Source organism: Crassostrea angulata, chromosome 2, assembly GCF_025612915.1.
Source record: "Crassostrea angulata isolate pt1a10 chromosome 2, ASM2561291v2, whole genome shotgun sequence".
Lineage (NCBI taxonomy): Eukaryota > Metazoa > Mollusca > Bivalvia > Ostreida > Ostreidae > Magallana > Magallana angulata.
The window spans coordinates 47,789,209-47,814,938 of NC_069112.1; the positions used below are offsets into that span (position 1 = coordinate 47,789,209).

The 25,730-nt window shown below is 35.3% G+C and overlaps 1 protein-coding gene across 1 annotated transcript; it reads right to left on the bottom strand.

The window, feature by feature from the left end:
- On the bottom strand, positions 1–23,607 carry LOC128171475 (E3 ubiquitin-protein ligase arkadia-A-like). Its single transcript, XM_052837243.1, has 16 exons — positions 23,534–23,607; positions 22,232–22,329; positions 21,356–21,491; positions 21,021–21,110; positions 20,376–20,582; positions 18,901–20,107; positions 17,736–17,806; positions 17,088–17,386; positions 16,412–16,670; positions 15,770–15,946; positions 12,702–12,903; positions 11,777–11,909; positions 9,931–10,059; positions 7,828–7,923; positions 5,764–5,843; positions 1–3,755 (listed from the first exon to the last, which is right to left on the bottom strand). The coding sequence occupies exons 2-16, from the start codon at positions 22,322–22,324 to the stop codon at positions 3,629–3,631; spliced, it is 3,306 nt and encodes a 1,101-aa protein (XP_052693203.1). The 5' UTR covers positions 22,325–22,329; positions 23,534–23,607; the 3' UTR covers positions 1–3,628.
- Positions 23,608–25,730: the final 2,123 nt, after the last annotated feature.

The window sequence follows — 25,730 nt, forward strand, 5'->3', positions numbered from 1 at the left end:
TATTCTCTCTCTCTCTCTCTCTCTCTCTCTCTCTCTCTCTCTCTCTCTCTCTCTCTCAAGTTTTCTGGTTCCAAAAAGTTCTGTTGTTTGAAAAAGAAAGGTCACCATTAATCATTAAAGCTTATTCAATTCTTACCCAAACAATTTAATATATATAAAAGATTTGAGCGTGTATGGGTTATAAACAGATTACATTATTTCACTAAAAAAAAAAAATCCAAACCAAATACCAAACTATACACACTGTGCAGTATATATACCAGGCGAAAAAAAAATCTACTATTATTTTTTTTTCTTTTTAAATAATTATCATTTAGCCTTTTAAAGTGAACGTATGTGAGGAAAAAAAAACACCTAAATATTTGTTAAACACAAAAGCCATTGATACAAAATACAAGTTCGCTATTATGAATAAAAAAAATTTTTTGCTTTACCCATAACCACAGTGTTACAATTACCGATTCTAAATATAAACAACATGTAAATAGTAATTATTCTCGATTGAGAGTAAAAACGCCGTGCGGACGATAAAAAAAACTTAATTGCAATTACAAACTGTTTTCGATACAGCATAGAATGGAAAGTTGACGGTAAAATTTTGTACGACTCTTTCCTCTTTTTCTTTTAAGTATTGTATGATAAAGTGTGCGTTTTAACAATTAAATTTATATTAAGGGGGGTGTGTGGTGTTGTTTAAAAAATTCTCTAACAAATGAACATATATATCCTTATTATAACATCGAATAAACAAAGTTATATTTCTTAACTGCTATTAATGACAACCCGGTTTAAAACATTCAAAGAAAAAGCTTCAATATTTTCCTACGAATAAATACAGAAGGAAAAACCAGAAAAAATCTTCCGAGACCCAAACAACTGACTAACTATCACAGGCTATAAAAAAAAGGCATACAACAGTCACACCAAATGAAAAAAAATATATATATACTGTACACAGGGGAAATAATCGCCCTCGTTTTATATTCGCCCCTTTCGCCCTCGTTGTCAAAGGGTGAATTTAAGACTGGGCGAACTCTATATTACAAATAATATCTCTGTTAAACACAACTGCACCTGGACTAATTAAAGACGGGGCGAAACTGTTTGCAATTGTAAAAGGGGCGAAAATTACACAGGGCGAAAATAACCCTGTATACAGTATACTGTAAACAGGGGAAATACTCGCCCTTGTTTTATTTTCGCCCCTTTAGATCGCTCTCGTTGCGGGCGAATTCCAAGACAAGGCAAATTTTTTAAATAACTGTGTTCTTTAGAAGAAGTAAAGATGTATTTTTAAATGTGTCAGGGCAAATTCAAGACCAGGTGAAAGAAGGGCGATAATAGCACGGGGCGATAAATGACCCTGTATACAGAATATGTCACACAAACACTCCCTATAGGGAATATATATATATATATAAATCCATGTATATAAAAGAATTCCTATCCAACAAGATCCCTGCAGAAAAGCTTCCATTCAACGGTACTAAACAAATTGCTTGTTAGCAAGGGTGCAAAGGAGCAAGGCAATATAGACTCTCAATTTAAAAAAAAAAGAGTCCTCACCAAATTGCACAGGATTTTGATTATTTCTACAAACAATGCACTTTTAACTATAGAGGTAAATACTGTATATAATGCTTTTGTGGGGGGAAAAAAAACACAAGCATGATTTTGTGATCACCAACTTTCCCTAACCAAAATCCTACACGAGCGAAAGGATTATTATATATTTATATGACAAGTTTGCATGAAAAGGTCGCATGAATTTCACATGAACAAATCACATGACTTTCACATGGACAGTCATGTGAGTTCACATGACACAAAGTCTTATGACTAAAAAAAAAATAAATTTCAAATTCTGGGGTCAAATATTTGACATTTTAGAAAAGCAATCTATTGGCTATTGCATCAGGCTTATAAATAGAACACTTTCTGTATGAAATATGACAGTTAAATATGGAGAGAGAAAAAATACACACGAAACAGGAAGACTAACATTAAGGCAAATGTTTTCTACAGCATGGTTTAAAAATACTTTCAACTGACCAGCAATACATTGTATATTATTGGAAATATCAGTCGTAATACATGCACTTGCTTTTGCTGTTTTGTTCAATGCGACAAAAAAAAATCTAATCATCAAAAAGCTGTAAAATTATAAAACCACCAAATGAAACAATTTTTTTTATTCTGATCACTTCAACTACCACCATCCTTTTTTTGTTTTCCTTTTTTTTATTTTTGTTTTGGTTTAATAATTTTAGCTTATTAAACAGCCTAGCACTGGAATGCAAAAGTGGAAAGACTCTATAAAAGATTAAAAGTGTTGAAGATATTGCATAACATTGCACACACACATATTATATGTAATGTTGCAGAGGTAATTATATATATATACTGCTTAATTAATGGCAAGGAGAAAAAAAAAAACACTTCAGCTATCAACTGCCTACTTCAATGCGCGTGCCTCTATATTAAAGAAATCAAATCATTTCAAAACAAAAAGCAAACAGCATTCTGTGTGAAAGTTACTCGAACTCTGTATTAGCTGAAAATTCATACAAACGGTTAGCACCTTTTTTATTTAAAAAAAAAAATTGACCACAAGAGAAAAATCTTCTTATCAAGAGCAAATGCACAGAGAACACTATAAGGTTATATATAAGTCATAAAATTGACTCACACAAAAAAAAAAAATCAAGAAAAAAGTGTATTAATCTTAAAAACATTTAAATTATTCATCATTAAAACACAGCATCTGAACACCTCAAAACAACAGACATCAAATCAATTATAAATACTTCATCAGCCATTTTTTCAAAACCCTATAATCTGAAGGTTATTAAATGAATATATTATGAACATAGTATGCAAGTTTTCTTTATTCCTTAAAATCAATTCTAATTTCAATTTAGCACCCAGTTTCATGAGATTAATGTTTTTCCTTCTTTTACATGGACAAAATTCGATGAATTTATCATTCCAATTTGGGTTTGGACCCAAAATTTCAACATTCTCTCCAAGAGACTCCTGTTTTAGAGCAACTTTTTGTCACATTTGAATTCTTTAAATATAATATGGCCAAAACCAACACTTACACATAAATACTGTGTCTTAAAGACATGTTTCAGCAAGCCAAGAAATTAAATGCTCAACTTATAGGAAACTGGATAGATCTGATAATAAAGTTCAGAACTAATTGCTAAAAAAACCAAAATAGCACTTGGAAAAATTTTGTTTTCATACACAAATATAGAAAAAAGTTTAAACCACAGCAATATCAAGAATATATAATTATATACTTTAAAAATCGATAATAATCTTCAACTTGACATCTAAAGGAGAAAAAAAATGTCTGTCACATTTGAAGAGCAGGAAAAAAATAACCCTAGAATACACCAAGAAACAGTTTGTGACGCAAAACACATTCTATCAACGCATTTAAAATACAGGCCAGTAGAATGTCAACCAACACTTGAAAAGGGGGAGGGAAGGGGTCGATAAGAAAAAATATTGCCTCTCTTTCAAAGCAACCTGCAAGCCACACCCACTGAGCCTGTCACTCAGTTGATAAGCCACGCCCACTCTGTCACTTCTTTGGTAAGCCACGCCCAGTTGGCTGTCATTCACGTGCTACGTGTCCTTTACTTCCCGCTTCTATGTCCACTCGACAGATCGGACATTTCTTGTTGGTGGTCAGCCATTGGTCCACACATGGTATGTGAAACAGGTGCATGCATGGAAGTCGCCTAGGAAACGAAGAGAAAAGAAAATCAGAATCTTGCAAACAACCATTATTTACATGTTTGGAACATTTTGATGAATAAAATGTACACAATTTTGAGTCATCAGCCATGATTTGTTGAAGCCAATTTCTATATATTTAGTAAGGCACTTTGACTGGCAAAATGAAACTAGTAAATTCTAATAACACAATCTCTTCGATAGTAATTAGTCACTTGTCTTTGCCCCCCCCCCCCCCCTCCTTTTTTTTTAAGTTACTGACGAGTCACTTTTTATAATTTGCAAGTCAGTCTTAACCTGTCAGCCATTATTACATCTTCAGAACATTTATCAGAAAATAAGGCTGAACTTTGAAATCTCCAATAGCAATATCTCAAATCCCATGGATTTGTTGAATTGATTTAAAAGTGAATACTAAATATTCTTCAAGTAGTTAAACCTTAATACCTCACCTCCTTAGGCTCTGCCATCACCAACTTCCCTCAATCAAGTCTGAACTCAGCCTCTAGTCTGAGCTAAATCAACCACTTCCCTTAATCACCCACTTCCCTTAAGTCAGTACTCAGCCTTAAGTCCGAGTTATCCCCAACTTCCCTCAAGTCAGTACTCAGCCTTAAGTCTGAGTTATCACCAACTTCTCTCAAGTTGGTACAGTAATGTCGCGTGTATAACACACACTTTTTTTCATCCAAAATTTGATCAAAAGTGGGGGGCGTGTGTTGTACAGAGGACAAAAATTTCACTCCAGTTTTTCAAGCCATGCTTCTTGATACCACGGGAGTAGTGACTGCCAATAAAGGGTGTTATGCAAGTTATGTGAATGTATATTAAATTTACTGCATGAGAAATACCTTATCCTTAGTTTTTTTTTTTTTCCATATCTTGCATCAAACAAGTTTAAATATCACCAGTGTATTCGCCATTACTTAAGCAGCCACCTGCTCGGCGCGTGGTAAATATTTGTTTAACCTGTTGCACCTGTCTCATGTCAGACTTCACAGGGTGTTTTCAAGTGCATGTAGATAAGCAATTATTCTGATTTTATTAAACTTAATTACTTTGTATCCAGTTATGCAGTTCTCTGCAAAGATATTGCTTTACATATGCACTGTTAAATTAAAATTAGATCGATCATTTGTACGACTTGATAATGACGATATACGACATACATACGTTTTTTCACAATGTTTATTTAAACAATAATCAAAGGGTTTGACTATAATTAATAAATTAAATCATTTCTTTTGATGTTTTGGTTTATATCTGCAAACATTATTACTTTTAAGCACTAAGCTCGGTTGCCGTTCTTCGATCTCTATGTATGATGATCTTCAACTTTATGAAACTCTTTACGAAGTGGCAAATGATGTCGTTTTTCATTGTCTGTGCTATGCTCCGATCACAAAATTAAAGAAATTGCGCATGGATTATGAAATTATCAAGAAACATTGATAGTTTTGGGGGAAATGGCAGCCGTTGATTTCGCCATTTTTTGGGTGCGTGTTATACATAGGACCTGCTGTTTTTTCGCCATTTTTTGTCAACTTTGGGGGTGCGTATAATACACGAGTGCGTATTATACACGAGACATTACAGTACTCAGTCTCAAGTCAAAGTAATGACATCAAGTTTAATATGTACTTTAAAATTTCTTTTAACTTTGAGCTAAGTATTGAGTCAAATGATTTGTCAAAATAGTAATTGATATTGTTGGAGACAAAAGTTTTCTCATGGTCCTATGGAGTTGAGATAGCAAAGTTTGACCGAATCTTACATTCCAATAAACTTTTATACTTTGACATTCATAGCAGATATCTACCTAGTTTTAGTAAATTAGAATCATTTTAAAAAGAGCTTGGACTTTCGGTAGAATGTAACTATCTTTTTCTTGCGTCAAAACAAGTTGCAAATGATGCTGGTTTCAAGTGAAATACATCAAATTGCTGTTTGGCACAACTACCCAAAGTCCAAGCTCTTGTTAAAATGGTTCTAAACCTTGCTTTAATTACTAACCTGACATCCTCCTCAATTTCAAACTCGCTCAGGCAGATTGTACATTTCTCCTGATGATCGTCGTCCCCATCTTTCTTCATCTGGAAGGTCAAGGTCAAAGACATTAAAATTCAACTCATAAGTCATTATTACTAAAAAATTACAAAAAACTGGTATAGATATCGGTTTCGAATTCTGTAAAAGGTGATGTTTATGGTTGCACATAATTTTGTTTTTCTGAAAAATAAGTCACATATATCACTACAATCTACATGTAACCCCCCCCCCCCCCCCCAATAAAAAACCAAAAAAACAACTCTCAACAACATCACTATGTTTGAACTGAAATTTCACAAAAATATAAAGCCCAAAAATATGACACAATTTCTTTTGATGAAGTTGGGCATGATCAAATATATATATTTTTTAATAAACCAATACCACTGATAATGCACAAAATAATTACACACATTGCATTTATTTGATAACTATTTTTATAGACTATTTAATCTCCTTGAGAAAAAGAGCTCTGTACAGATATTTTAATAGAAAAATGTTCAAATTTTAATTAAAGGTAATATTTTTGGAATCTTTCTTTACAAAATAATACTTTATAGCTATTAAATGATTCATAATTGAAAATTTAGGATAGATCAGATGGTTATTTTTTTTTTTACTACTGAGCCTCCTTAATATGTAAAGGACAATGTCATGTGGAACTAAAAAATGTTCCACACATCAAGTTTATCAGGTAGAACCATTTTAACAAGACCTTGGACTTTCAGTAAAAGTTAACTATCTATTTCTTCCGTCAAAGTAAGTTGAAAATGATGCTGGTTTCAAGCAAAATATGCATCAATTGCAGAGTTTTAGCTGAAAAGCCTGACAAAATCTTGTTGATTTCAAATGAGCCATGGCTGAGAGGCCAGCAATGAAATAGAGAGGCCTACATCACATTGCTGTTTGACACAACTACGCAAAATCCAAGCTCTTGATAAAATGGTTCTATATACAAGAAACCATGCAGTCTCAGATTATATAATTTTTAAAAGGGAAAAATATTTAGCTGATCTTCACACCATTGTAATGTTAAACAGACAATACATGTACTTTCTCACTTGAAAAGTTGTTTAAATACGAGGCAAATGAAAGCAAATGTCGTTGAATCTGTGCCTATGGTATTTTATTATCAATTAAAATTGCTTGCTTTGGTCTAATCAGTGTAATGATTAAAAGAAGGAAAAGAAGAAAAACTGTCAAACGTTCTTCCTACAGTGAAACTGTTTTTTACGGATAATCATTACAGTAATTGGATTCAAAGGGTCGGATTTCGTCAAGTTGCAAGGCGTGATCATCCTATCAAACAAGACGTGATCCAGTCCTTTGGATCAAATTTCTGTGGTGATGATGAATTTGTTATTTACCGTTCCATTAAAAGTAAAATCAACAACATTTTCTTCTCCAAAATCAATTGTACAGTGTTTAAAGTCATTTTATAAGGAGCTCTTTTAAAAGGTGCACAAAAATCAGACCTTACTAATTGTGCACCGTGTCATTAGTTTCAGAGAGGGTTGATACGGATTTGGAAAAGCACAGTGTGGTGATTCAGAAAATCAGACCACACTCTGTAAAATTAACAGTATCAAGAAAGGAAATGTGATGGATGGTCAAATTTTTGCAAGGTTCGCGAGAGCCTTTTGTCGGGAATATTTCTCGCGTCCGCTCAGTCCTTACCCTATATATCTGTAATACCAACACGGTTGTACTAAAGACTTAATCGCTAAAATCAGTAGCCGTGACTGAGTTTATGTTTAAGTTCGTTATTCGCGAAATAAAGTCGTTGAAAATAGAGGCTGGTTTACAGTATAAAATGAAGAAAATTAACAGATATAGCCCATTCACTGGTACACTGAATTTAGGGAAACTGCCAATTTACAGATTTTGTGAATTCTGGGATTTAGCAAAGTCACAAATATTTGGAAATTTTTTCAAGACTCATTGCCAATTAATAGAAATGGCACACAGTAAAATAACTAACCTTTTTATACCACTCCCCCTTAAAAAAAAAAACCAAAAAAAACTGACCTTTTTATACTTGTAAGGAAGGGTGTTCATTTCGATGACATCCTGCGTGGCCCCTCGGTTGACATGCCCCAGCCTCTCTTCCAAACTCAGCAGTTCCTGTAAAATAGAGATGCTTACAGTCTCTTCCCTAGAACAGCTGCGCTTATAGTCATTCATCAGACAGCCGAGTTGTTCACAATCGTTCGTCAAGGCTTTGGGATAATTGAAGGAGCTAGCGACAAAGAAGTGTTCTTTCCTCTGCCTCATCTCTCTCCCTCTGGAGTACATGTGACCTGACTCAACTTCTGGTCTTGATATATACATACGGCTGTATATATATATATATACATATACGTTATATGTATACCTGATGAACTATTATAGAGACTTATTGATTATTTTCGAGAACGTACGGGAAAAATTACAGAATGCCTGTTTTCAGGTGCATGTTTGTAATGAGGTACTAATTGCAAGAAAAACAGGTCTAATCAACAAGTCATTCCAATCAATGTACTTAATCCCCTGTCATATACACTTGGGAATTAAAGAAAAAAAAGAACATGCATTAAACTATGATATCACACATAATGACTGGTTGAAGAATACTTTTTTGTCCAACATTATAGATACTAGTATTGTGAAAAAATTATCTTTTTTCTTCTTCTAATAATAACATAAAGTTTAGTATACATATTGTCCAGTATTAGTAAGCAGTTTAACTGTATATCATATTTGGAATCTTGATTTTCAAAATGAGTATAAATCAGTTTCTTCCCTCAACATTATTAGTAGCTTAAAAAAATCAATTGACCTATCAACAATTTTAAGGTACATCTGATGGTTAAGTCTCCTTAACATCTCACATGGGCTGCTACAGGATTTATGTTTTAAATCCAATAGGGGTATGAGAATCTGGATGAAAACTGTGTGAATTTTACTTTAATTTTTGGGAAACACTGTACTTCTGATCTTAATACTGTATACAGGGAAATATTCGCCCCCGGTTTTTTTGTTTGCTCCTTTTGCCCTCTTTGTCAGAGGGCGAATTTAAGACCAGACAAATTCTCCAATGTCTCAACTTAAGTCTCTTTAATCGCAACTGTGTCTGGGTGTAATGAGTGTATTCAAGACCAGGCGAAACCGTTCGCAAGCGGCGAAGCGGCGAACGGCAAAAAATCACGCTGGGCAAAAATAACCCTACAGTATCTTTAATGATAAGTAAAGAAAGCAAGGGCAATTTGCACCTTTCCTATATGATTCAGTCTAAACCCGTAAACTGTATCTCTTATCTACATTATCAAGAAATGTGTACATCTGTATGTGCATGATAAAAAAAAAAAAATTCTGAAGTTCAGCAAGTACTATGAAATATATGATAGCTCTATGTAAGAAATCAATATATATATAATGTACTCGATGAAAATAATATTATCATAGGCCTCTGAATATTAGCTTTTCTGACATACATATGAATATATGAATATCAGAAGAGCTTATTAAAAATCTTTCATTTTATGGATTTCGTCATTTAGGTAATAAAGAGAGAGAGAGAGAGAGAGAGAGAGAGAGAGAGAGAGAGAGAGAGCATGCAACAGGCACAAGGATAGAGAGAGATTAATCTACTGTAAAAATGGTGGGAAATTTACAATAATTAGTAAAATGTTGTTAGTCTTAAAAGCCTGTAAAATATCAACCGCACATGGATACAAGAAAATGAAAATTTTTAGAATGGTAAATTAGGCAATCGCGTATTTTATACTATAGAAAATGTGTACTCAACCACCAGCGTAAATATTAACCACTTTTACAGTAAAAGCGATACCAGTTAAGCAAACAAATAACTGGCAAGCATGCAATCCATATACTGTAGAAGCAGAAATATTCGTTGAGAATTTAACTTCATTATTTTCCTTGGCAGTATTCATCAATGAAATTAAATCCGTGATGAATTTTAACCCCAGTATTCATAAATACAGAGTTGTTACATGATGGCGATACAATTCAATTGCACTTCAATGAACATTTTAATTTCAAGGATCCACTCCACAATGAAATCCATGAGAATTGGTCTCCAACCGAATAACAAATAAAAACCACGGTGACAGCAGTATTCTAGGGATTTACCTCATACGTGGGCCTATGAGGCATCATCATGCGCCCCATTCTCAACTGCAGGTTGCGGGGGAGGTTATAGTTGGCAAACTGGTAGGTGAATGCTGGTAAGGCGTGCGGATGGATTGGAGGAATCTGAGGCTGAAAAAAAAATAACAGAAAAATTTAATATTAAAATCTGTAAGAAAAATCCCATATAAACTTCTATAGTTAATTTCTATTGTTACTTTCACAAATTTTGAACAAAAAGGACAAATCTGGGGCTGCAAAAAAAAAATATGAGTAAATCTGGAAAGAAAAAAAAATTCAATCTATACTTCTGTAATTAATTCTTATTGTGGCACGAACTAAAGGACTAATTTTCTGAATGTTAGAACCATTTTAACACAAGCTGTGGCTGACTTTGAGTAGTTGTGTTAAACAGCAATGTGACGCATGCCTGTCTATTTCATTGCTGGCCACTCAGCCATGGCTCTTTGAAATCAACAAGATTTGTCTGGTTTTTGAGCCAAGACTACACATTCTATGCATATTTCGCTGGAAATCAGCGTTAGCTTATTTTTAACTACTTTTGAAGCAAAAAAAACCCCAGGTAGTTACATCCTACTGAAAGTTCAAAGACTTGTTAAAATGGTTCTACATTATATATCGCAGGAATTCAAGGCTGAAAAAAAAACAACTCATTTTCTCTGTATAATTTTTAGAGAGTTGGATGGCTGAGGCCGGTTTATGACTCTGAGCTTCAGAGAACGAATCTCCTTAAGAAAAAGGGTTCTGTATTACACTTCAGAAAAGCATTAAAAATATATGGAATATTTCTTTACTATATGATAGTTTATATATATATAGCTAAGCAAATTATTTTATATCTAAATGAGCAAGATATCTGTTGCATTCTGTAGAATCATTACAATTCGTGGTGGCTCAGTTTTTCGTTGTTTTCGAAGGTAGCCCCCCCCCCCCCCCCCCCCCAAATTTACGTCCTCCACGGAAACAAGTTTTGAAAGAGTTATTTTTCTTACTAAAACTAAAAACCAACGCATCCACGAAATTACATCCCCATGAATAAGCAAAAAAAACCAACAATCCATGAAAGGCCCCCACGAATTTAAATGATTCCACAGTAATTTGATGAAAATCTATCCTCTCTATATTTCCATTCCAAATATTTTTTGCATGTAAAGTGTGTGAAAAGATACTGCAGTTATAAGACCGTAACACACACAGGGTACTCAAAGGTTAGAATAACTAGTTTTATTATGACGTCACAAACGTTCAACGCTGTAAAATGCAACGTCACAAGCGAGAATCAAAGTTCACGCTTGTGGCTGTTACAGTGGCTCTTCCATTAATTTGAACTTACCTTTAGGATAAAACAGAAATTTTGACGTATAAATCACACTTGCAGACAAGGCAAGATGTTAAAAAAATGTAAATATAAGCATTAAATCCTTATTTTTTGAAAGATATAGTCTGATAACTGCAGCGGTGTGTGCATACAAATTTTCATAACGCGCTAGCGCGCGTTACTCAATTTGTATGCACACACCGCTGCAGTTATCAGACTATATCTTTCAAAAAATAAGGATTCAACGCTTAAAGAGATGTTGGATTTTCCCTTTATGGTGTCCACTCTTTTGCAAGGTTCCATAACTCTTATCTTTCTATGCTTAGCATACATGATTTTGATCCATCTTTTTTAAAAACATACAACAGAGACAACTTTTAGTTATATCTTACCAGTACTCTCACAAATCAAATTGCGGGTAATAGACAACGGTAAATATTACTTCATGTTCTATCCAATCAAATTGCACGTTTTTTTTCACAGGTAGATTTTTAATCAACTTGTACTTACAATGGGAGCAAAGTCTGACGGCACTCCTGGAGTGATGGGGATGTGATGAATCCTTGGAGGGTGATGATAGTGATGAAGATGATGATGAAGATGCTGATGGTGTTGAGGACCAGCATTCAACTGGGTCTGCCCACTGCAAATAATATTTTTTTTTTTAAATAATCAAAGACTGTCCAAACTATTTGTAAATATATCTTGTTTTATATATACAATAAAATATGTTCAAATCAAATCCACTGATCATAAATACTCTTCTTGAAAATAAAACTATTTCCAATAGAAACAAAATATGGACACTCTCTATCTTGACCATTGACCTACGATCTAGTCCTTTTATAGGTAACATTTACAGAAAAAAAAGAAATTGTTTGTTTGCCCTCTCTTACTAAATGAATAAACACTGAATGAAGGAAGGGCCATCAAAGAGCATCTGCTTCAAAACATTAATCTCCTCAAGCATCTGAAATCATGGCTCAGATTCAGCATCTAAGAATTGTTAACAGTACTGTAGATTCCTTATTTTATGCGAGTACTTAATTCTGCAATTCAAACGTTTGCATCAAATCGCGAGAATTTAAAACCGTTAATGCCAAATTTTTATTATAGTCTCATATAGTTTATGTCTGTCTAAAAAATAAAAGCGAGATTTTAAAATCCGCGAGACGTGCTTCTCACGATTTTACACTGATATTAATTCATCGCATTTATTAGGAATGTACAGTAAGTCCTTAGCTTTCCCCAGTTGCTCTATCCAGGGAAGTTTGGTGAAGCATTAATTTAGATATGGGACTTGCTCCCACAACTTCAACCAGAGGCTGACATAAGCTGCGAGAGTGAGAGTGAGATAAAAATTCTATAGAAACCAGTACAATGGTTTTTGTTTTTTTGGGGGGAGGTGGGGGGAAAGATGTAAAAAAATACATACCATGATGTCTGCATAGCCTCTGGGGTGTGGTGAGGGTGGGGGTGGGGGTTAGGAGTGGCCCCTCTCTGACCGCTGAAGGATGCTCCTCCCTGCCCTGGGGTCAGTTGGGGCTGAGATCTTGGCCAGTTCATCAGTGGGGGTGGGGCTGCATTCTGCAGACAGCTGGCAGAGCTGATGGAATTATGTTGAAACAATGGCATTCCTTCAAAAAAAAGAATTATAGGTGATATTTTTTTAAAGTATTACATTGAAACTATAACTAAAGTAACAATAAAATCATCATTAACATGCACATCATTAAAATCATGCATATCAAAATACTGTATACATGAGTAGCGTATTTGATTTTTTTCTTCTCATACTGATCAACCATATTATTTTGGCAAAAAAAAAGAAAAGAAAAACATGGAAGAAAATATGTTTCCTTCTGAGAAAGATGGATTAATGTGGCCATTTTTAGGCTTTTTTAGGATTCTAACCTGGGCCCCCCTGAATCTCTGATTAGGTGTTCTACCAACTGAGCTACCTGGCACCAGTATTCAAACTGGTCAGACCATCAGAAAAAAATAAATTAAAGCAAAATTTATAAATCAGAGAGGGATGCTTATCGCAAATTTAAGGAAAGAGTAATTCCTCGCTTTTAATTATGAATCTACAGTATATGTATGTATTGGTTTATGTGGTGCAGTTTAATAATGTCATTGAGTTCTTGTATTTAAAAGATAAAGATTGCTAATATACCTTTTTCTAAATAACTCATGTTTCTTCCATTTAAACGCCTCTTGCTCATTGCAAATTTAAGCCAATCAATAAAGAGCTTTTCAATTATTCTTACAGTTTGTGCTGATCTCATTTAAAATGATCATTGACTTACACAACATTACGGGTCTGAGTCAATCAATAAATTATTAAATAGATTCATTCTTGCAGTTTGCACTTTGCACCATTAATTTACACAAAGATAAAACTCTGCCGATTGGATACGTTGTTTAAGTGTTATTTACAGTCTAGACTGAGCAGGGTTATCTCTAAGACCCCACGGGCGGGGAATTCCCCCGCCTACAATGCCTTAATTACCCTGCTATTATTGCATTTCCAATGCAATGTAGCTATAAGCAAGACCCCCTTATCCCCTTCTACTTTTTCATTTTTTCATTCTATTTCAATTTTTAGAGACAACCCTCACTGACTGTCTTATGAGACCATCCAAGGGACAGATTAAAAAAAGTCACATAAGACGGGGGGTCACATAACGCAGTCCAAGACTAACTACTATCTTTTAAACTACCTTTTGGCTATCAATAATACCGTATAACCGGTAATTTTCGTGATAATCTAATGTTAGCTTTTTTCACGACCTCTTTTAAATCGCAAATAATTAAATACGCTAAAATATATATCCTGTATCATTGTCCATCGGAAACTTTTCAAAATCGCAAAAAATGACTTGATGCATAATAAAAATGTTACAGATTGCCCCCATTTTCGCAAATTTTGTGACACACGAAAAAAAATGGATATATGGTAGTTGGTACCAAATACATATGAAGTTAACTTATATATCTTTTACCTATAAACAAGTTTTTGATAGCCTTAAATTCAAATTTCATCATCTTTAAAAAAAAAAAAGATTTTAAATCTTATTATATAAATAAAGGGGATATGTTTTTGTTTCCACCAATTGGACTATAGCGGTATGTTTTCATCGTATTGTATTAATGACTGGCAAACAATATGATGTTAACTATGTCTCTGCATCATAACAATCTACAATGTTTTTCTTAATGATGTTTCCATTAACCAAGTTACAATAAACAACTTTATCCATGCATAGTTTTACAAATGTTTTCATGTCTATTAATCTGACCCTAAACTTTTGTTTAAATCAAAGTACTGAAGTACTGACGGGAGTTGATTTTATCGATTATTATTTATCTTAACATTAACAATTTGTTATTTTGCTTGGCAAGTAGTTTATAATCTGTATTTGAATTACGCACATTTTTATAATATGATTTCTCGGACTTTTCCGACAAGAATTTTGAGAAAACCTCTAATGAATCATGTTTAGTAATTTTTAAAAATAGAATTGATTTCATCAAATTATGTATATCGGTATTAGAAATATTTCAATAATTGTATGGATCCAACCAATAATGAACTCTATAGTCTCGTTCAAGCAGATGCTCAGCTGTCTCCGTTAATCTCCATTAATAAAGTAAGAGATACCAGGTCACGTGATAACTTGATGATGCGACCTCTAAATATAGACTGACTCTCTGCTTGTCGGAGATGTACCGAGACAGCTGATGGTTGAACGAGACTATATTGAACTCTGGCGTAGGAATACATACGACTGCAAAAAAACTTCTAAATTGTTCGAACTATTTAAAATCTGACTATTTTCAAGGTATTTATAAATAAGTTTCCTTAAAAAAAATGCTTCAGAGTACATTACATCGAATTTATAGATTATTTTCAAGAACTAAGTCTTGTCAGCGGTGATGATTTGTGCTTAGGTCCCAACACTGTTTCAGTTTGGGTTTGCCAGAGTAATTGCATAGGAAAGTTGATTAAAATCAACTCCCACATATGATGTTGGACTCATAATCCCCCATGTTTGTTTATTTGACTAAGCACACTCCCAACATTTTCTTTCAACGTGTTAATTATACATATTCCTTAAAACTATGAATATCGATGTGTTAATTCAACTTAAAACATGTACATAACCAGATGAGTCAGACCACGATGTCCTTTTACAAAGTAACAATAAATATGCTAAGTGCTATAGCTATGTTAAATGCTATAAGCATGTTACGTACAACAGTACTTCACCATAACTATGCTAAGTGCTATAGCTATGTTAAGTGCTATATGCATGCTATGTGCAACAGTACTTTAACTATACTAAGTGTCATAGCTACATAAATGTTATGTGCTATATGCATTCTAAGTGTAACAACACTTTAACTATGCTAAGTGCTATAGCTATGGTAAATTATGTGCCAACTTGAGAGTTTGAAAAAAAAAACCAACAACTTTATTCAATCCTTAAAATTACGTACCTTCTATATTACGAGTGGACATGTCAGGAATTGGTTGCTGTGGTAACAGAAAGGGAACCACCCCTGGGGGTAGGATTGGCGGGGGGTGGTAGTGGTGGTGGTGTATGTGGGCTCGCGGTGGCTGGGGTGGGGCTGCCGCTGGATGCATGTGGGGGGGAACACCATGGGTACAATTACCTGTAAAAAGCAAAACACATTAAACTCATATTATCAAATCATCAAGAATTTTTAAAACTTTAATCTTTACCTCAACTAGATATGTATGAACATACTGTAGAAGCAGAAATACTCAATGAGAATTTAATTTCTTTATATTTTCGTTGGGAGTTTAAATTAACGAAATTAAATCCACGATGAATTTTTAATCCAAGTATTCTAAAATACATAATAAATTTTAAAGATTAACATATGACAAAAATAAATCCCAACAAAATTTTAGTTGGTTTAAAAACAATAAAATTTTAACCCAACAAATATATGTGCTAGTAGTTATCCATGTTTTTTTTTTTAATCAATTGTGATTTCACTTCAACAGAAATTGGCAAAACCTTTCAATGAAGTGGAAAAAAAAATTTGCTTTAAGTTTTCCACCACGGGGCCAGTGGGCATTTACCACATTTACAATATAACTTTTGAACATACCTCCACAAGCCCCTTGGGCTCCGTGAGTGTGTCGTTGGAGATGAGGGTGGGGATGCATGCCCCCATGTGATCGAGGTGGGTGTCCAGGCAACGAGGAGGGATGTCCGTGGTTACTGTGGCTGGCCCCTCCCATGTGGGTGTGGCCTGGGTGGGGTGCTGACAGGTGACTAGGATGATTGACACCCACATGGGGGTGGCCATTTTCGTGGAAAGCACAGCCGAGGCGCTCAGAGCAGGGAAGAAGATGTGCTGCAGGATGCTGTGAAAATAAAGATCATGAAAATTAATATAAAACCTCACATGGAAATTTACCAATAAATTAATGAAGCGTAAAAAAAATTTACACTTAATTTTTTCATGGTGAAATATTACAAAATATAAACCCTTAAAAACAGTACTCCTCTCTCTTAATCTCTCTATCTCTACTCTCAACAATTATCCATTCATACTCCTTTCTCTATTTCATTTCCTATATAAGTGGATTTTTTCTCATTTTCAATGTCATTTTATCCCTCTTCTCTTTCTACTTTATCTCTTTAATTTTCTGATTTTATCTCAGAGTCTCTTAATCTTTTTTTCAATATCCACATAAATTCTCTCTCTCTCTCTCTTTCTCTCTCTTTCTCTCTCTCTCTCTCTCTCTCTCTCTCTCTCTCTCTCTCTCTCTCTCTCTCACCTGATTACAGCCGTGACCACTGCACGCCTGCTGCCCGTGGTCATGAGATCGACACATGTGAGCCATGGACACACCAAAGTTGGGATGGACGTGAGCGGGGGGTGGCTGCCTGTAGCTACGGGGGATGGGCTGAAACATCGGGGCCTGGGAGGGGGGTGCCCCAGCAGCTGACTCTGACCCCCCTGAACTACAGGGGAAGCTTGAGGGGGCAGCGCTCGGCTGGCGACCCTCTGTGGGGGCAGGCTGGGAGGTGGGGGGCACGTTGAAAGACATGATGCTGGATCGGTTATTCTCTTGGTCTGAAAATATAAAATACATTTTCTTGGGAATATTTGATGGAATATGATTTTAAAATAATGATAATTACGTTGGTTTTAAATAAATAATGATATGTGTTATTTTTCCTAACACTGTAAAAAAACAACATTAATTTCATTCATAGACAAAACAGCATTTCTGATGTCTATGAGTATCTCCTATCAATTTACAAATATTGGCATAATGTGACATATGTAATGAAGCTTCTTCTTTCTTTCTTATTTATTTTAACAATTTTTTTTTTCACATAAAATTTCCATATCACAATAAACTAGTTTAGGACATTTTTTTACAGAGGCAGAAAATGGCTGCCTTTGACCTTTGACCTACCATCATCTGACTCTGTTAGATCAACGACAACAGTGGCTCTCCCTGTGGACTCCTGCCTTCTCCGGGGATATCTGTAAAAAAACATCAAACTCAACTTTTTTTTGTTTCAAAAAGAATGCAACTCTAGTAAATACAATCAAACAATGACCAAAATGCCAAACCTTTTGGCGAATGAAGTAAATGTGAGACAATGTATTGGGACAAGTCTGGCATGGCATCTTCATTTTCTAAGATCACTAAAACTTTATTCAATTCATTAAACAAGTGAAAAGCTGTCAATGTGACAGCAAATCAGGTTTTCTTTTATGTGAACTGTCCATAATCCATGTCAACCCGTATCCAGTAAAATGGAGTACCCTATATGCAACATTTTGCCAAAAAATGACTAAGTTCAAAAGCTAGTATTTTTTTCATATTAAATAATCGGAAATCAAAATCCTAGCAATATGCACACCTCTAATAAAAGTACAATTGATCTGCAAAAGAACAACTTCCTATCTTGAAAACTGTAGGAGGATTTATCCGTACAATGAGGGTACCCTATATGCAACATTTTGCCAAAAAATGATTAAGTTCAAAAGCTGCTATTTTTTTCATATTAAATATAAATCGGAAATCAAAATCCTAGCAATATGCACACCTCTGATATATGTACAATTGATCTGCAAAAGACCAACTTCCTATCTTGAAAACTGTAGGAGGAGTTATCCATACATTGAGGGTACCCTTTTGGCAGCCGCCCACCCACCCGCCCGCCCGCCATTTTCACCATTTTAATAACCGGATTTTTCCGTTGGAAAACCCAGTTAAAAAAGATGAAAGCTCTTTATCAGTCTTATCAATATTTTAAGATATGTATTGAATTTAGGTTATTGATTGCATTTTCAAGTTTTCTAAGATCATAAACACTTAAAAAATAAATCACATCATGCTAAATAATAAAACAATGTTTTTCCATTTCATACCTCTTTAAAAATGCAATACTATTACACATGATGAAAATTCTCACTTTTCTCTTACATATTTACTATAAAGGGCAGATAACTTTCATCAACACACAGAAAAAGGAAAGATTAGTCTTCCTTAAGCCAAAAAATTTAAATGGAAATCATAAATTGCAGATAACTCATGCTCAGGACCAAAATCTGCACTGAATGCACTTTACCTGTCCACTGCATCAACTCCAATCACTTCTACGTCACTGTCATCCGAGTGGTAAGTAGAGTCTGGGTCCTCCGTATCAAAGGGAAGTATAGGGGCAATGGGGGAGTCAGTCCTCTCTGCCCCCTCCCCTCCCACCCTCTCCTCGAGGTCAGACTGGGTCAGGTCAATGCTGCCCAGTTCCTCCCCCTCACTGTCACTTTGTAAAACATCCACTCTGCTTTTAGCGGGAGTGCCAGGCTCTTCGTCGTAGACTACCGGTCGCAGCAGGTCACTGACCTCACGACCCTCGCCCTCTGACCTGTGTTCAAGCACGCTCACAGATCCCCCGGCCCCCTGGGGCCGTAAGTCTCTCTGAGGTTTGGACTCCGCCTGAAGGACATTCTGTCCATTCATTATTGCACTCTGGGGGACGTTTCTTGGGATGGAACCGCTTGGCTGGGAATGATCACAAAAGGGAGACCGTCGGTCGGTCAGCGAGCGAGTGTGGGAGTGAGCATGAGCCCCCCGCCCACAGGAATGTCTACTGATTTTCTGATGAGTCCCCCTCAAGCCTCCTCTGTTTGGACACTGCAGATGATGTTGCTTGCTGGTCTCTTCTGTCGGTTTTGAGCAAGATGGGTATGGCGATGTTCCTACACACAGCCTGGAGTCGCACAACATGGGATTGCCCTCGTCTGGATCCTCTGTAATTCCGACATCCAGATTCATTTCCATTCTGTCCTCCAAACGAGAATTTGGATCACCTGTCTCAGCACCTGGCAAGGTCTCGGGTCTCCTGAATGCAGAGTTGGGCAGCATTCCAAGGGTCACCGTTTCCATCTCTGGAAGAGGGGCCACCACGATTCTCTCCCCATGGGGCTGTGACCCAACCCTCACAATGGCTGGCGGAGAGCAAACTCTCAACCCTGGGGACACTCTCCCTACAGGTACTGGAGGGATCGTTTCCCTAGGGGCTGATCTCTCTCTAACCAGATTGTGGGGGGTCAGTTGGGCGGGCAGCCGCCCAACCCTCCTGAATCCTCCACCTCTCTCATGCTCATGTGGCAACACCCTCGTGCGATAGTCGAAGCCATTGAATGTGGTTGCTTGCTGATGTGCAGAAGGGGTGGGAAGGTTGAACAGGGCGTAGGGGTTGTGGGGATTATATACGTCATAGGGGTTGGTATCCTCCCCCCAGGATTCAAAGGTCAGCATTGAAGAATCAGCATCTGTGAACACATCAACATGTATAACGCATAGAAACACATCAACATATATAACTCTTAGAAACTTATAAATGACATCAAAGCCCCATTAAAACATTTTGAATCACAAATTAACAAACTTTTATCCCCCCAAAAATATATAACTATACAAGTCAGGTCAACTGCGCACAAATCTGAAACAACTCAAAACCATTTCGGATCTCAATGAAAAAAATTCTCTCCCCACATTAACTACTGCTTTTAACATGTGGTAACTACTACAAAAGTTAACCTTCTCCAGATCCCTGTGTCGCTCTGTTGCTGTCAACAGACTCGTCAGACGAGCACATTTCCACGGGGTTGTCGCTGTTACTGGGTCGTTGCCATGGCGACGTGCCTGGACTGCTCTCCTGTTCCGGGGAGAGGTGAGACAGGTGATCCATGTACGAGCGGAAGTTGTCCGTCATGTTCCGGTCAGCCGCGATCTCCACGCCGCCATCTGTAAAATAAAGAAATATCATAGTCACAAAAGCTCAAAAAAGTAATCTACATTGAAAGCATCATCAAAGCACTTTTAAACCCTTTATTTATCAATGTTTTGATTATCTGCCATGATGGGATCAAACAACATCTCCACTTTTCCATATGTTAAATCACATCATCATAGTCACAAAAGCTCTTGAAAATATTCTAACACACAGAAGCATTGCTTTAATTTCTTAAATTATCAATGTAACCATGTTTCTGCATCTTTCAAACTCTTCTATACCACCCAGAAGTGCTATATCTTAAACAGCAAATTCTAAGTGGAATAACCCCCTACCCAAATTATGATACGTGTACTATCAAATAAATACCCAGAATACCTAATTAATGATCAACAAAATTCATTAAGAAATTTATTTTCTGAATTCTCAAGTCTTAATTAGGACAGTACCTGGGACAGGGGTTGGGTTAGAGGACATGGTTTCCATGGAAACTACATCATCATTGTTCTCACTCCAAGTCCCATCATCCTCTGTGATAGCTGCATGAAATAAAGTGTTAATACATTAATCATGACAAATAATGTGAAACCTTTGAATTGTTTAAATCAAACGATTTAAAGAAAGCTGCATAAATTTGATTTAAGAAATTTATTAATTATTTCTTGCATCACATTACACTGTGAACAATTAGACTACAGAAGATTGATCATTTTCTTTTTCAAGCTTAACTATCTCTAATTCCAATGTCAATGTGTTAGAAGGGGGGGGGAGTTTTTTTTATTACCGATGGTTTGCTCTGCGATGGCTTCCGCCTGTGCTTCTGTCTGTATATGAAGGGGCCCACTAAGGGGTCCATTATCAACCAACAGAGGTGAGGCACCTTCTGCTAGTAGGGGGGAATCCGGCTTACTTGCTTCATTCTGTAAAAATTGTATTAAAAAATTCATGCATTACATTTGTGGTACTGTAGATTCCATATTTTACTAAAGTTGTTTATTCCATGAATCCACTGATTCATATCAAATCAATAAAATATAAAAAAAAAATTGCAAGCTTTAAATTTTTGATAAAGTATCATATAGATTACAACAGTCAAAAAAATAAAGGCGAGATTATAACCCCTGTGATGGGTCTTCTCAATGGCATGAATTTACACATACATTAATTACTAGCATTTAATAGATTAAGAATCTTCTTAATGCAAGAAAATACACACAAAATTTCTTTTACATTTAACATCACATCATGGTCAAATTTTTTACTGTTTTCACTCATTAATTCTTTAAATTAAACAACAATTTAATTTTTTTTTCAACAGAATAAACCGTAGGCCAAAAAGATAGCAAATATCATATTTTTGAGTTCCATCATATGTTTATTACAGAGTTAATAAAAAATTTTAAATGCCTATTGCTTCCTGTGTTATTTTTTAGGCCTCATTGCATCAAATCAAATACTGCTTCATTGATTATTCGCCATATTGAAAGAGAAATCATTCAATTTCAAGATCAGATTATTTCCACTTGCAAATAAAAAGCCCAATTTTTTTTCATAAAATACCTGCCTGCTACATTACATTTCGAAAAATTTTAACCCCAGGAAAATAAATGATTCTTTCTGCCTTTATATTACAGTACTGAGAGAAACATTATCCAGTTACCTCCGTTTTGAGCTGAGGGAATGGACCGTCTGGGACCCACGAGGCGGAGGGGGTGGTGGCCTCTGGTGTCAGCTGGAGAACATCAGGGTCCATTTCACCTAAAATATAAAAGCAGATCAATTTCTTGTACTCTCTTCAATCCAAAGATTTCTTCAATCTATGAATTGCCTTTTCGGCTAAAAATGCATGATAGTCTATTGGAATTTTGCATTGCAAGTAACGCTCCATGGCAGATGATAACGCCCCAAAATTAGACAAGGAGTTCTAGGCAAATTCAGAATGAAAAAAAAAATTTAGTTTAACCAGTACAATTTGATTGTAGTACTTGTACCTGTATCTGGATGCACAAAATGAGCAATGGAATTATTATATAAGACACAAGGCAACTGTCATTAAACGGTTTAAACCATAAAATAAAGACCATGGTGAATGTTTTAGATTTGATATTTTCAATCCAGTAACATATTAAATGTACAAACATAAAACTCTGACGAAAAAATCCTCCAACCCATATTCATCATAGTTTAAAATGTTCGTCTGACAGGTTCAGAGGGCATATAGTTTTTAACACTCTTATCATAATTAACCATAAAACATCATAACAGAGCTAATTGGAGTTCACAAAACGTTATATGAATTTCACATCCCTAACCAAAAAAAAAAAAAACTGGCGTGAAGTGACAGAAAAAAAGAGCCTGGTAAAAATATTTGGTTGACTTATTTGTCAGAATTTGAAATCTCTAAATGGAACATTTTTGTTGAACCAGGAAATTAATCACCACTGTACCCTAAAAAATTACTGAAATAAGAACTGAGTTAAGTCTACCAATCAAAATTCAATATAAAGAAGTCAAAAAAAGAACACTACTTGATGATAAAATACACAGAACTTTACCACCATGAAGCACATGGAATGACCTACGTAACTATACTTTCTTATCTATGATTTTTTTCTCAAAAATATGCTTTGTTTATATACTATAAATCCTTTGTTGTGCATGTGTTAGAAGGGGGGTGGTGAGTATTTTTATTCACATTTCATCACAATAACACCAGCTTTGAACAGAATCTTTTATATTCATAAAATAGTTAGTCCCACATTATCATCGTTTTAGCCATAAGACAAAATCAAGACAAAAGCTTTTCAATTCTTCCTTGATCATTTTGATGACATGAGAGCTAATTTGAAGAGGGGGGAAAACCAGCAAATATTATGACTGCCTTCTACATTTTTTCTTCACAGCATTTAGATAATTAATTATAAAACACATTAAATGATGCAAACGCTCAGTAAAAACTTACCGTTTGTTGTTGTTTCGGTGAAAAATATATTGTTTTTGTTTGCGAAAATCAATTTCCTGTGATCTCCATCTTGGCTAACCGGAAGTGAATAAAAGGTCGTTTGTGATTGGATAATAATAAAGCATAGTACTTTGCCTGTAGGGTGATTTTTTGGCAAAAGTTTTCCTTTTAGCTTGCATTGCTTAGCAAATCATGAATACACGCTAAAGATGAAATTAATAACTCATTTTTATCAGTACTACGAGGATTTACGGATTTCACATGCCTAAGGGGAGAGGATGTGGTGGTGTGATGTTGGGGGGATCGGTTTGGGGGGGGGGGGGGTACGTGTAACCCTGATTTATATTTTCTGGAAATTGAAATAACAAAGTTACTGGATTCACATATTGCTTTACCGAAACTTTGTATCAATTTTTAAACTCTAATTATTACACCCCCTCCAAAAAACACCCCAAAATAATTACCAATTAAATACTACATAATGTACCCCCCCCCCCCAAAAAAAAAACACACACACAGAAAAAAATCGAAAAACTAAAAAGAAAATTAGGCTTAATGCGTATAAAATCAGTCCAAGGCCTATATTCAATCCAGTTAGTAAACCAGCATAATTTACTGAGTATAATTAATCAATCCGACCAAATGATCAACACTAACTCATAAATAGAATTTGTCGAACTTTCGACTAAGGAGAGTTTAATTTGTAGGATTTACTCAGCGAATTCAAGATAAATAATAAAGCTGTGTGATGTGACAGCTTAAGTTTTGTTTTATCCTCAGACAGAGTCAAAAACAGATGTTTGTATAGAATTTCATAACCTTAAATTGGAAACCAACTAAAACTTATAATTTTATAAAATACTAAGTATCTAGACCGAATTAACTTTTAATCTTAAACAACTATATGATTTTAAATTAAGGCCAGATAATTAGTAGCACAAATATAAAGTACAGTCAACAGAGAATGCCAGTAAACCTATATTTTAAGTTATATTTCTATATTTTACTTGCCCAGATAAAGAGAAATAATTAAGTACTGAATAATTCTCATTCATGTAAGTCATACACAAATCTCATTAAAAGGGTCGGGCAATTCAGCCCCCCCCCCCCTCCCCTTCACCGGAAAACTGAAATATATTAAATTCACACGGTACAATTTCAAAAAATACATGTAGCATAGGCCTGAATCCCGCCCCGCCTCTTCCCATCGGCAAACAAAAAAATACCACGACCACCACCCCCCCCCCCCCGGACATTTTTTTCAGATCCGCTCATGATGTAAGTCATGCAATGTTCGCAGTAAAATGTGTATATGATGGTATTTTCTTTTTTTAGATTATTATGATTGAATATATACATACTGTCTATTCTGTCGTACAACCAAGCACGTAGAATCCTTTTTGTGTTTTTGTGTGTGAGTGTGTTTTTTTTTTCTTTGTTAGTTTGTTTGTCTAATTTTTATATGTTTGGTTTTTTTTCCCAACGTGGAGGACCAATTAGTTTGAAAGTTTGCTTCTCTAGAGTAAATGAAAAAAAGTGGATCGAGGGCCCAAGACCAACCTGCCCCCCCCCCCCCGCCCCCCCCCCCCCACCCCCCACCCCCAACTATCAGTTGCTACGTGCCTGATCTTAGTTATATTGCACATATAACGAAATAATTTAGGTATGATGGCAGAAAAAAGACACAAAACGTATACAATACCGTCATAATGATATGCGTGAAAAATCTGCTGATTTAAAATTCAAACTCCCAAATGACGTGATTTAAGAGAGTTTTTACTAGATACAGTTTTTGTTTTGTTAAATTTTATCTATCGAAAGTCGAGACAATTTGAACAGATATAGATGAGGTTGTCGATAGAGCGATACATTAGCTACTTTGATTTTGTCGTTATCGCCCTGAAGGGAATTCTTTACAACCTTTTGATGGAGTTTTTTTGTTTTTTGGTTTTTTTTTCATATTTCACGTAATGATGTCAGCGACACTCTGTAATAATGAACTGCGCGTTTATAATTTCACATCCTTACGGCGAATCATATTCTTCAACAATGTAAACCGAGTTTGCGATTGTACGCACGTATACGTCCTCGTCAAAAACTATAATATATGACATGGACAAAACTTACATGTACGAAGAATTATTATAATCGAACGTACACGAATTTATATATCATTAGATATTTTCAAAGTGTACAT